The sequence below is a fragment of the Staurois parvus genome, unplaced genomic scaffold (assembly GCF_062004578.1).
Source record: "Staurois parvus isolate SC_StPar_1 unplaced genomic scaffold, SC_StPar_1.0 ptg000694l, whole genome shotgun sequence".
Lineage (NCBI taxonomy): Eukaryota > Metazoa > Chordata > Amphibia > Anura > Ranidae > Staurois > Staurois parvus.
This window is the reverse complement of record NW_028318490.1, coordinates 6,528,408-6,542,649: the sequence shown is the minus strand read 5'-3', so window position 1 is coordinate 6,542,649 and position 14,242 is coordinate 6,528,408. Positions and strand designations below refer to the sequence as shown.

The 14,242-nt window shown below is 41.2% G+C and overlaps 1 protein-coding gene across 1 annotated transcript in view; it reads left to right on the top strand.

The window, feature by feature from the left end:
- The window catches only part of EML3 (EMAP like 3), a 102,234-nt gene that overhangs the window by 20,287 nt on the left and 67,705 nt on the right, over positions 1-14,242 (top strand). The window contains exon 4 of the mRNA XM_089652879.1: positions 5,333-5,611. Coding sequence (XP_089509005.1) covers positions 5,333-5,611 — 279 coding nt within the window. The remainder of the gene's footprint in view (positions 1-5,332; positions 5,612-14,242) is intronic.

The window sequence follows — 14,242 nt, the reverse complement described above, 5'->3', positions numbered from 1 at the left end:
TAATGCCCAAAACAATAAGTTCAGATAACTCGTAGTCCTGAGGTCATTCCCTCAAAGGTGAACAACCAAGACAATAGGATCTTAGCAGACATGCGGTAGCATCATCAGGCAAAACTTGCATCCATGAGAGGCCATGGATGCCATTTTACTGGATGTCTGCATTCCAGGAACCCAAGAAAAAGCATAATGAATGAAACTTGGCAAGACATGCTGTCCAGAAAATGTAGGAAAACCCAACAAGCCACACCAAATGATGGGAATTGCTTAAAAGGAAGAATCAATTAGTGAGCAAATCAGGAAAAATGTAGGCCAAAAAACAGAATTCCATCCTCCTGTATGCAAAATTCCTTAAAGTGGTATTGAACCCAAAACTAACATTTTATATATTGCAGCTTACCAATCCTTGCAAGTAATAGCCGCATTTGTTTATTTTTAGGCTTTCTTTTCTTGTTCAATATTTTTATTGAAACAGATTATTAAGTATAATATTTCACATAGGTCAAGATAGTGCAATGATACAATTATTTTGTACACATCCGCAGGTAAAGATAATGGTTCATCCCGTTAAGTATATTGAAATCAAATTGTAACGGTACATCAGAAGAAATGAAACATAAGGGGAGTAAAGGCTCCCCATACTGCATGAGTTGCTTAGGTACCCAATACATATCAGTTGGAGGGGGGAGTAGACAGTGGATAGGAGCATACAGGGCAGACATATAATATGGTAACCACATGTCCTATACTGAGTAGAAAATTATGAATGGGGAGAAAGCAGGGAAGTAGAGAGAAAAGAGACCAATAGGCCAGGAAAAGAAGAGGGAGGGAAGAAAAAGGAGGGAAAAGAAGAAGCGAGGGACAAGGCCAACGGCTCCACACCAGGGCAGGAAGTTAGCCAAATATTTTGGCTGGTGTTATAGAGTTAGGTTTCCAGTAGCGTGGTGTCAATACAAGGGGGTAGGAAATGATCCACCCATGGTTGTCAGATTTTTAGGCTTTCTTTTCTATATTTGTACCTGGTGATCTATCCAGTGACACACTTCCTGTCTTAGAGTGACACCAACCTGCTTCCAGCTCACACTTTTTAAGCAGTTACAGCAATCTTTTTTTTTTTTTCCTTTTTGGGATAAAGGTTTTACCACTTCTGCCAGTGTTATCTAGTTTACCCTTTAACTGCAATTTTTCCTGGACAGATTAGTCTGGTAAAGGAAGTAAAAAATAATAGTTTTACTGGCAAGAGGACTAGGTGAAAATTAAGGGAGAAAAAGCCTAATAAAAGGAAGTTATAACAGCCACTATATTTAAGGATGGGTAAACTGGCCATAATTGCACAGTAACACAAAACAAATGTGTACCATATTCTCTTGGGTGTAAATCTAAAAATGGTAAACATTATTTTCTTGAATCTAAATCTGTAAATTGTGCCAAGGAACTGCACGGTATTCCTTAACCACACACAACGCAAAAGCCGCGCTGCTTATAATATAAACTGAATGCAAGTAACCTCTCCCAAAGATGTCAGTTTTTGAATACTTGACAATTCTAACGCCTTAATCCATCACAAGAACATAGAAGGAGATAGATCACTAGATTTGATCATGGCTAGAGAGGCTAGCTTTTTCTTTTCTTTTTCTTTAATTACAACAAAAACATAAGTAAGCAACATGTAGTACATGAAGAAAATAAATAATTAAAACCTTTATAGAGCTCCATAAAGGAGAAACTAATCAAAAATAGTAGGTTTAAGGCCATAAATTAACCAAGGGCAAATAGGTGACAGAGACTCATACAGACAGAGGAATATAGGAAAGGATATGGGGTACCTTGTGTGGAAACATGGTGTGGAAAAATGCTTTGTGACATCTAGCCAAAAAAAGAAGGCCAGGGCCAATGGGACAATTTATTACTACATAATTGGCGGCACCATTATTGCTCAATTGTACCACATGATCTATAGTTAACAGTAAGTAATCATCTGCCGATCTTATTTGTTACCATTCCAGCTAAGCCTTCCAAAGACTTTTCCAGGTAGATTGAAACACATGATTGTGGACCTCTAGCATAGATTGTTCTCCAGTACAGAACCTAGGCATGCTGACATCCAAAGAAATCTGCTTGAGAGTGGAGGGAAAGAGTATCAGCAACACCAGATGATACAGCAATGCTAAGACAGGCAAGGAAGATGAAGCTAGACTATTAATACCATAAACAATGCTAATACTGTCTGTAATTAACAAAGGCATTTGTTGTTCAAATGCTACCCCCAGAGTGCAGTAGACACCACAGTGTGGAACAGTTGTAGGAAAGTTAGGTTTTGTTTAGGCTTTTTTCACCCAATGCCAGGCCAGGCTTCAGCACGCATAGGGGGAGATTTACTAAAACTGAGCGTACAAAATCTGGTTCAGCTCTGCACAGAAACCTATCAGCTTCCAGGTTTTATTGTCAAAGCTTAATTGAACAAGCTGAAGTTAGAAGCTGACTGGCTACCACCCACAGCTACACCACATTTTGAGTGCTCCAGTTTTAGTAAATCTCCCCAAATGAGAACTCAAGAATGGTCCCAAAATATTTTGAGCCTGCCCCAAATTACGTGAGCATTGGACATTTCTAGATGCTGCCGACAAGATCTCCTGCTATCATTTTGCAGAAATCATTGTTATACTTTTAGACTGATATAATGTGTATTACCAAGGTCACAAACCACCTCAGACTATGATTGAAAATTACGAAAAAGCTACACATTAACAAGGCCAAACTTGGCCTTTCCTATTTAGTAAAGCCTTATTGTTTTACAGTGCTGTTCCTTCCTCTCCCAACCTGTATTCTGCTGTCTAGACCAGGGGTCTCCAAACTTTTCATTCAAATGGCCAGTTTACTGTACTGCAGACTTTAGGGGGGCCGGATTGTGGTTAGTGGGGGTAGAAAATGTCCCGTGACAAGGATCCGTGAGAATAAACATGGCCTTAGGGTTGGTGGTCAGTAAAAGGAAGAATATTGCCTCATCATTGGTATTAGTGGAAGGAATAGGAACCCATCATTGGTATCAGTAGAAGAAATAGTGCACCATTGTTGGTGTCAGTGGGAGGAATAGGCCCTTGTATCATTCAGTGGAATAGTGTCTCAAGGGCCGAGTAAAGGTTGACAAAGGGCAGCATCTGGCCCACAGGCTACAGTTTGAAGACCTCTGGTCTAGAGAAATAATAATAGTAGGAATAATAGGAAATATTTAAAAGTACAATAAGGATGTATGTGATGATTAATAGCTAATTTCCAGACTAACCATTTCTGATTATTCATATACAATTTAAATGCTGATAGGAAGAGGAAATTAATGGTATTAGCATGATTACCAATGAACACCAAGTTTAAGAAAGGTTATCATTAGAGAATCTGAATGAGATTGTTAGATTTTGTATCAGATCTCTTGTATGGTTGTAGAGTATGGAGTAGAGTACAGTTAAACCCCCTGTGCACTTTTCAATTTTTTCTACTTGTGTTTCACTAGTGGGATTTCTATTTACGTCCTGTACTGTAGATAGACCAGAAAGTAGAAAGAAAATCTCTCTAAAATAAAGAGGGAGGTGTTTGTCACAGCACAGGTATCCCCATTGAAAAATGTCTCCTCTATTCGTGTTCTGGAGAAAACTGTACAATTTTGTAATTTCCATCACTTTCATTCCCAGAGACAATAGTCACCAGAACAAATAAAAAGTGTGAATCTTCCCAATGGGGACATGGATTTTACGCATTACCTATTTTATGAAATGTTAGAAGTAAAATGTTTTGGTTTTAGATAAACTGTAAATGTTTGTGGCTTAGCAGGACATTCTCCTGTTTCTGCCATTAACCCTGAGGCATGGTTCACTTTTTCCTGGGGTTTAATTTGTATTGCGATTAAATATTTTAAAATTGTTTGTCTTTTTGCTGAAGTAAGATGCATGGGTTAATTGTTGAATATAGTCCCTAATGTTAAATCACAGAAACAGTGGCAGAAATAGCATGTACAACTGCTATTTATATTTACTTTGCCAAACTTCCAAATACAGATGGGGCTGTATGTGTCTCCTGTAATTTCTTAACCAAAAGGAGATTAGGTTTCATTCTTGATGACTGACTTTTTCAAATTTAGGATTATGAAAAACCTTAGCTAGTGTATATACTTGAAGACTTCAACAATTGTTATAGCACTACAGATACACTATATTGCCAAAAATATTGGGACCCCTGCCTTTACACACACATGTACTTTAATGGCATCCCACTCCTAGTCCGTAGGGTTCAGTATTGAGTTAGCTCACTTTTTGCTGCTATAACAGCTTCAACTCTTCTGGGAAGGCTATCCATAATGTTTAGGAGTGTGTCTATGGGAATGTTTGACCATTCTTACAGAAGTGCATTTGTGAGGTCAGGCATTGATATCGGACGAAAATGCCTGATTCACAGTCTCTGCTCTAATTCATCCCAAGGGTGTTCTGTCGGGTTGAGGTCAGGACTCTGTGCAGGCCAGTCAAGTTCCTGCACCCCAAACTCGCTCCTCCATGTCTTTATTGACCTTGCTTTGTGCACTGGTGCGCAGTTATGTTGGAAAAGGAAGGGGCCATCCCCAAACTCTTCCCACAAATGAATGAGTCACTCGGGTCTCCCGGTTGAACAGGAGAGCTCGAGAGAGCAGCGGAAGGATGTAGGAGGGGGGGAACATCCCCTCCGTCTGACTGTAAAAGCGATCCAACAGCTAATTAGCTGCTTGGATTGCTTTTACAAGAAAGCTGACAGTCGACTACAAAAAAAAAACGATACTAGGATGATGCCTGTGGCTGCTGGCAACATCCTGGTATAACCACTTGAAGTCCAGCGATGTATGGGCACGTCACTGGTTGTCAAGTGGAGTAAAACAATATTCTCATTATAGAGATCCTTACTACAAACTGAGATATCTCTTAAATTATGGGAGTGATTTGAAATATAAAGCTTTTCTTTAGTTTAATTAATGAGCTGAACAAGAGAATGAGCTGAATCAGTCGACTTCCTTATCCATGCTAAACAACGTGGACGGAGGAACCTCTACTGCCGGCTATTGTATTTAGCAGCCGCAGCACCCAAGGGTGTCTGAACACCACAGCATTGCTGTAAAGTGACTGTGTCTGATATGATGCAATCACTGTTTGGCTGATAATTTTGTCAAATTGGGGGACTTACAGGGCCACCCACAGTTCTGAACCTCATCCGATTTAGCAGGAATCAGAAAAAAATCAAGCTGTCTATTGCCAGCCTTAACCAATGTTGAATTCAAATGCTTTTGTTTGATGTTTAAACATTCTACTTTTGTCTACAGTGAGCCTAAGAAAAAAACACAAGAGGTGACTCCTTTGCGTATCACTGTTGGGACACAGACCGAGTGTCCTCTGATAGAGCGGGGATCCAAGGAGAGCTTAGACACGTTGGATGGAAATTTATTATGTGAAAATGACTCACTGAATGGTGAAACAGCAGATGTGATCACTGACTTTGAGGAGGCACAAGTGGTGGACAAGGTGTTCCAAAGCCCAGCACCAGAAGAGGCAGGAGTCTATACAAGAAACGTTTTGGCTCTAAGACAAAACAAGAAGGACTTGTAAGTGAACATCTTTTTGTTATACAAACTAGAATTTGAATTACAATTTGCCCCAAATGAAATGAGGTTTTACTTCAACCAACACTGATATTTCAGCATTGAAGGTCAGCAAGTAAAAAAAATAATGTTAAAATTTATCTAACTATCTAAGCTCTATTATAGTTTTAAATAGTGTGTTTTGGAGGCTATAACCACTACCAAGTTTATTGGTGTCTGTGTTTCTGCTTGGGAGATCCACCGTCTATTGTTTTCCTGCTGTCTGAGATGGAAAGTAAGGGCATTACAAAAAAGGCAAGGGGGCACTCTTTACATTTGGAGAAAAAGATTTAAACTCCTACACATACAGAAAGGCTTCTTTACAGTAAGAGCTGTGAATATGTGGAATAGACTCCCTCGTGAACCAGTTCTGGCCAGCTCAGTAGATCGTTTTAAAAACAGCTGTATCATGCACAAAATATAACTGGATATTAACATTTCTAGGTCATAATTCGGTGGTTCAGGAAGGAATTTTTCTTCCCTCCACTGGAGTGAATTGGATAATGCTTTATAGGGATTTTTTGGCTTCAGCTGGATCAATTGTGGGTACAGGGTTCTGTAGATTGAGGTTTTCTATTTTTTAGTTTATTTTAGTGGTTGAACTAGACCGTCTTTTTCAACCTAATTATGTAACTTTAGAGAGGTCAAAAAACAAAAAAGGCTTAATAAACTAAGCTAAAAGAGGGTTACTTTATATGTCAATTGCAGTTTAAAACTCCATCACTTTATTAAACAAGATATCAAAACATACATAATTAAAGCGGAACTATACTCACCTCCACTACAGCGCTACAGTGTCCTGAAACTCCCTCACAAGCCGCTGACATCTTTGGCCAGTCTACTTCTGGGTACCTATCTTCTGCCAGTTTGAGAGTTAATTAATCTCAACAAATTCGGAAATTGTACACTGAGCTACTCATGTATATTAAATTTATATAAAATGTTTTATACTTCCTATATCACTTTTTCCTGCATTTAGATATTTTTTATTTAAGGCCCCTTGCACATGTACAGTGTAGCTGCTTGTGGCCTTCCTTCAGTTTTAGTGCACCCTAGAGGGACAGCTGCAGTGTCCCTGAATGGCCCCCATAGACTTTGATTGGCTGTGGGCAGTGGGGATGGAGCATGGCATGAAGGCCTAGAGGGCGACGATGGAAAGGCGTAGGTAAGTACAGATCCCATATTTTAAGAAATTTAGCTTACAAATCATTAAGAAACAGTTTCTCATTTAGTAGCATTGTATTCAAACATTCCTTCCCTTCTTGCAAGTGAACATTAGATTTCTTTTAGACTCTGTTTAACATAATAGCCAGTGGGTCCAACCAAAAAAGCGCGTTGAGACCTATCTAGTAATAGAAGATCGATCTATTGTGGTGAATGTAAATCCATGGGAGGTTACCTGGAGCATTTGGAAGTGGTGGCATGTTCATCTGTTACTAATCGCACCAGCACCTGTTCACCTACCTTTTGTTTTTCAAGCAACTATTATTTGAATGGGACTTATTGATACAGTGGAAATTAGTTGTATTTTCTGGTGTTATTTATTTATCCTTTCAACTTTTACATATGGCATACTATTTAGAAATCTTGTATAGCGCCCTCTAGATTTAGCTAGATAGGATTTGTTTTTTTAGTCAGAGGCTTGCTAGAAGCCTGGGATGAGTCAGCCTGGGAGTCAGGTAGAGAGGACAGGCTGGAATGCTCAACAGGTCAAGGCTTCTGGAGCCCTCCCACCGTTCTAGAAACCGGAGGAACTTTCTAGAGGAGGGGCAGTGGAGGGGAGGAAGCCCGAATTTGTATGTTTAGGGGAACTTGGCCCGTCCTCAGGCAAGAGGCCAGGCAAGGTAGCTAAGAGCAACCCTTACATGTGAGAGAGCCTGTGCAGCAGGTTAGAGTTGGAGTTGGGTGGAAGATGGACTAAAGAAAGGTGCTGGAGTGTGGCGCATGGCAGGGGGCCCTGTCTACAGGCTTCAGCAGACAGAAGGATCTACACAGCTGCACAGTCTCCTAGGGAGGACATTCTGTCAGCAGGGAAGGAGCCAGCCCAGCTGAAATCAGCTGCAAACCACCAAGCTGACAGGAGAGTGTGAGTACTTCTACACCCCTGGGCCAGAGAAGGGTGAGGGCGGTCAGGTGCAATACCCAACTAGTTCTCATCCAGGACTACTTAACTGCAGATCTTGGAATCCCTTGCCCAGGGATACCCTCAAGACAGCCGGGTGAAAGAGGAAGGGTTCATCTGGGGTCTGAGGGGGTACACCAAAGGGGACATCAGTGCTCCTTAAGGAGACAGTTGCTACTTTTTGGTCCACATTTTTGTACAGTGTTTGCTGAGAATTTGTCCTCATGTTTTACAGTTTCTTGGGCATTACAGATACACCTAGACCCCATCCAAGGTGTTACCCCCAATAAAACAACAAAATCAAGCTCAAGGGCTGTTTTACTGACTCTGTGAGAAAAATGTGGAAAATGCATGTTGCCTGGCTGTGCAGAGCTTAGGGTGACCCAGCAAAAACCAGCAGCCCTCAAGAGGGTAGCGTTACACTGGATTCATATTTTTTGGCACATTTATAGGGTTCACATTTTGAAGACTGCAGCAGCCATATTCATACTCATCTGTGTCTTCTTTTTTTTTGTTTTGCCTGTGGCGCAGAATTTTCATTGTTGCAAATATGTTCATAGAGGATTTTGTGTACGGAATTTCCAGATTTCTTCTAAGGGTTGAAAGCCAATGTCTAAGTTTTGAAGAAGAAGAATATTTCATCCCAGGAATACTATGGTGTTATTATAAAGGTGACCAGGCAGAGAAGGTATGCAAGTTTAGGAAATGATGTACATGGGTGAAACCAGGGGCGGACTGACCATTTGGAAACTCGGGCACTGCCTGAGGGCCCGGGGTCAGTAGGGGGCCCCATGAGATGCTCCTGATACCTTTTTCATAGCCTTTTTTGAGTTTGGGCAAGGACACAGGGGCCCCATGATCCCCTATTGCCCGGGGGCCCCATGAGTTGTCAGTCCGCCCCTGGGTGAAACCATGAGTGATCTGCCATTCAAAAGGTCTAAGGGGTGTTTCAAGCCTGTGGGAATAAGGGGTTTTTGAGGATCAGCAATATAGGTAAAAAAGGGAACATCAGTTTGCCTGAGAATCAAAGTTTTGAAAAGAAGAGAGTTTGAAAGCTTCAGGTTGTGCAACCTCAAGGGGCTTAGGAAGGATGGGGCAAGCTTTATTAGGGAGCCAAATGAAGGCAGAGATTGGGGTTGCACCACAGTCTGACAGTTCCAAACAACTCAGAGAGTGACATCCATGGTAGCATATAACAGGGAAAAACTGTGTGGCTTTGTAACAGCTCTCTATATTAGGAACACCCAGCAGTCCTTCGTAATTCATGCATACTTTTCAATAGTGATTTCGTTTGTAGTTTGGATTTAAGTAGGCTTTAAAACAAAAGCCAATTTTCTCTACAGTAAGTACCTGTTCTGATCTCTGCACAGCCAAAAAGTACATTTTACTTTCTAGACATTTCCTTCTTCCTAAGGGCTCATGTACACTACAGCTGATAAACTCACGTTCAGGAGCTTTTCTGCGTTTTTTTCCAGCAGCCCCTGAACTCTCCCTAATGTTTTCCTATGTGTCCATGTACACATTGTCATTTACAGTTGTTTACAGGAAGTTGAGTTTACAGTCATTTTTTGAACGCACCAAACTTGCGTTCAGGAGTAGATTTTATCAGCATTTCAAATGCCAAACGCTTGTATACGCAGCTAACCACATTTATATGCGTTTGCATCTAGAAGCGTTTTTTAACTGTTCCATATCCAAATGCTGTCCAGAGCCTTTTTTCATCATCAGAAATGGAAAGCATTTTCCATGTATTCAAATGGACCTAGTACACCAGCGCAGTCAGTTCCAGGTTTTGCATGAAGGAAAAAATGGTGGAACGTGCTGCATTATGCTCATGATGGGATGCATAGTGAATACAACCAGAAAAGACAGGTCATCTCAACACATACTGCTCTCTCTGCTTCTGCTCTCTCTATTTCTCTCAAAATGTCTGAAATAGTTCATTTTTTACTGTTTTTCAGTGCATTCTGGGCATTTTAGAAGGTCTTCTGATGTTATCTTTAAAAAACGCTTCTAAACGCAAACGCGCATAAACGCGATATGCAAACGCGGCTAAACAGACATTTTTTTACCTACGTTTTCCAGCACTCACTTTCCATCGTTCAGAAGTGTTTTAGAAACGTCCCGTGTACATGGAGCCTTAGGCTCCATTCACAACAATGTGTTTTTTTAGTGCTTTTTGCAGAAACGCACTACAGTCCACTTAACATGGTTTCCTATGGAACATGTTTACATCTATGCTTTTTTGAGCTGCTGCGTTTTTGGAAAGGGTCAGGGACTTTTTCAAAAGCAAGAAGCAGCGTTTTTGCTACAATAGAGTTCAATGCAGAAGCTGCTGAAATGCATGGTAGTGCGTTTTTGCCATGTTTTGCATTTTTATTTTGCCCAGCAACAAAAAAATTCCACTTTTTTTTTTAAAAAAAGAGCTAAACAAAACGCTGAAAAAACATGTCAAAAAAGTATTTAGAAAAACGCAAAATGTGGAAAGCACTGCAAAACTGACAAAAAGCTAACTGCATAGGTGTGAATAGAGCCTAATGGAACTTACTGATATCACATTCCCTTCAAAGGTTTGAAAAAGGTTCAGCATGAGTCGTATTTGTCATACTTAGGACCTTATGGTCTCTTACAAATATTCAATTTATACTGTAGATTTACTAGAATGTTTTATTGATGGATGAAAACCTTAACGGAAGCTTTAAAAAGGTTTAATCATTTATAGTATGCTGTGTGTGTGTCCATAGAAGTTTTAAAATCAACCTCACCCCTGGTTTTCACAGCTGTAAAGTGTAAGCAATCCCGAGTGTGGAGGAGGGAAAGTCGCAGAAGGAAACCACCTGCTGCGCTAATATGCTTATCTGGGTAAAAAAAAAAAAGTTTGCTGAAATCATCTTTAAAGCTGAAGTTTAACCCCTTGTTTACCAAGGTACTTTTATAAATGTCCTGGTATTCAAGGGATTAAAGCAAGGGCTTGGTATTGTTATTTTCAGCCAGTTTCACGTAAAAGTGAGCCACGCGATCACTTATGCAGTACTATGAATTGCTGCCCAGCCACACACCCCTGCCTTGGTTCCCAGGTTCTCCCAGTTTTCTGGGGAGCTCAGAACCACTGTAAGTGCGCAGTCATACCGGTGCAATTTGTGAATTGAAATCGAACCTAATGAATGTGAATATCAGTGTCTTAACATGTGTGATTTGCTACAGTAGTTCTTGCATTACTTTTTTCTACAGTTTATTGTGGGCAGCGCAGTAGCTAAATGGTTAGCACTTCCACCTGGCAGTACTAGGGTCCTTGGTTCACATCCCAACCAAGGCACCACCTGCCTGGAGTTTGCATGTTCTCCCTGTGCCTGCATGGGTTCCTCCAGGTACTCCAGTTTTTTCCCCCACTCCAAAGACATGTTGGTAGGTTAATTGGCTCCTGTCTAAATTGGCCCTAGTATGTGTATGTATGAATGTAAGTTAGGGACCTTAGATTGTACACCCCTTGGGGGTTAGGGACTGATGTGAATGTACAATATATATGTAAAGCGCTGCATAAATTGACAGCACTATATAAGTACCTGAAATAAATAAATAAATTTCACATACATAGAATATAATAGAAATCTTCACAGAAAAAAAAAATCTTTAAAAGTTGCAATAAAGTCTTCAGAAATCATACGATTTTAAATTGCAGCAATGTGACCAGTGACTAAATGTGTGTAAGGATGCCAATCTCCTCTGAGATTAATGGACACAGAAGTGCTCAGCTCTAAGCATTTCCGGATCCTGAGCTGTCAAAATTCCAGCTGGCAGGATGTGCAAACCAGTCCTGTGCTTGATTGACTGGAATGGGTGTCACGGGAGACATTAGCGGCTAAGTGTCACTTATAGACAACTTTGGGACCATCATTTTTTACTATTTTTTGAGCGTGTGCAATTTTATGGCTTGACATGTTTGGTGTTTATTCACTTGAAGCATTCTTATCTTTTATATTGCAGAAACAATAAGTATTATATTACGTTGGGTGAACTCTAAAACAGTAGATTTGATAAACAGTTGCGCAGAACTACGTACAAAATTGAAATTGCTACCATTTTATTTTGCAGGGGCTCTGCTTTCAGAAAAACATATAATTATTTGGGAGTTTTAAAGTGTTACTAAACCCAGGACCCTGCATTCACCATATCTGGTCTCCCCGGACCCCACATTCACTATATCTGGTCTCCCTGGACCCTGCATTCACCATATCTGGTCTCCCCGGACCCTGCATTCACCATATCTGGTCTCCCTGGACCCTGCATTCACCATATCTGGTCTCCCTGGACCCTGCATTCACCATATCTGGTCTCCCCGGACCCTGCATTCACCATATCTGGTCTCCCCGGACCCTGCATTCACTATATCTGGTCTCCCCGGACCCTGCATTCACCATATCTGGTCTCCCCGGACCCCACATTCACTATATCTGGTCTCCCTGGACCCTGCATTCACCATATCTGGTCTCCCCGGACCCTGCATTCACCATATCTGGTCTCCCTGGACCCTGCATTCACCATATCTGGTCTCCCACAGTACACACAACATGGAAATGGAATTATTTTAGTAAATATAAACTGCTAAATACCTTTTCTCATCAGCAGTTAAAGCAGTCTTGTGACTTCTATCAGTGTCTTGCTGAGCACTGACTAAAGCTTGTAGGAGGAGTTTTCATTCTCCTCTGACTGTCCTATGAAGTTACATGGCCCTTGACTCTCTGTCTGGACAGCGCTGATTGGCCCTGTGCTAAACACACACACACCCTCCAAAAGAAGAAAAAAACTCTGTAACAATACACACTGAGCATGTGCAGAGTGACACCTAGAGCTCTGTACTATCAGCAGAAGGATTGGGTAGAGTAGAAGGGGAGGATAGAGAAGACAGAATCAAGCAAACTTTTTAAACATTGCAGAGGATTAACCCCTCAGGTTCCACAGGGAGTATAACAAGCATGCTTTACTGCATATACAGACTGATTTTACTGTTGTAGGTTAAGTAACAATTTAAGCTATTTTCTAACAACAAAATGCAGATTTTACCATTAATTGACTGGGAAGAAAAGTGATTAATCTACCTATTACATACCTTATATTAGACCCAGTAGGTCCCTGTACTTCTATATGCAATTCAGGCAGATTATGGCTGGTGGGACGTGGCCAGTAGGGTGAATACATACGGTAGCTGCCAAGAATATCACAGCACCCGGCTTCAGTAATCTTCTAAAGATGAAGGGGCCATCAGGAGGCAGCGGTATTGCCTTCTGAATGCCTGGTAGCCACTTCTCTATGCCTTTGAAAAGTAATCCACTACAGATCTATTTTGAGAGGGGTGGAAAACGCTAACGCCTGTGTCAACAAACCCTTATTATGTTTCTTTTGTTCTTTTTTCTTTAAATGGACTGGAACTAACAAACTGAAAATTCACCATGCTATAGGGAGCATTTAAAAATGCTTAGTGTTCCTAAGCAGTACCCTGAAAAATGTACCATTTGTCTGGAATTCCTCCTAAAAAATAGCAATGCCTAGGCTCTCTTGTGCCTACAGTCTCATAGCTTAAGTGTGAAATGTAATGTTCTGCTGCCTCTGAATGCTAGTCTTAGAAGATTTGTAGTGAGATTTGGTGATGTCACTACTGTGGTGCCCATTGTTCTCCTTGCTGGAGGCTCTGCCATGTGGAAGCAAAGTCCTGCCTCTACCAAGATGGCTAATTCCACATAGAGGGGCAATGCAAAACAAAGCCTGGTAAGTCAGTAACAGGGAAGGGATCAGCTACTTGGAGAAGTCAGGCAACACTGAAGACTAGCCCTTTGCCAGCAACCTGCCTTTTTTGAGCACAACTTCCAGACTTCAGTTTTTCTTTAAGAGAAAACATAGCAAGAAAACCTTTTCCAACACATACAAATAAGTTACAAAGAAAGTCAGACATGAAGTTAGTCAAAAACATGTATGCTTACAATATATTAAAGTGATATTAAAGGCAATAAAAAAAAATATGTACACTTACCTGTTCTGCGCAGTGGTTTTGCACAGAGCAGCCCTGATCCTTCTCTTCTTGGGTCCCTTAACGGTGCTCCAGGCCCCTCCCTCTTGCTAAGTACCCCCAGAGAAAGCCATTTGCTATGGGGGCACCAAGCTGGCTCACTCCCAATTCACTGCTCTGTGTGTCCATTCACAAACAGAGCTACGGCTCTGCCCCACCGCCTCTCTCTCCTCATAGGCTCACTGGCTGTGATTGCTAACGGCTCCCGCTGCTGTTTCAGCCAATGGGGAGGGAGAGTCCCCGGAGACACGAGGCTCTCCTGCACATCGCTGGATTGCGATGGGTCTCAGGTAAGTATTATGGGGGAGCTGTTGCACACAGAAGGTATTTGACCTTCATGCATAAAATGCATGAATGCATGATGATGATAAAAAAACCCTTGAGCCTTACTTCCTTTAAGACTGTATACAGT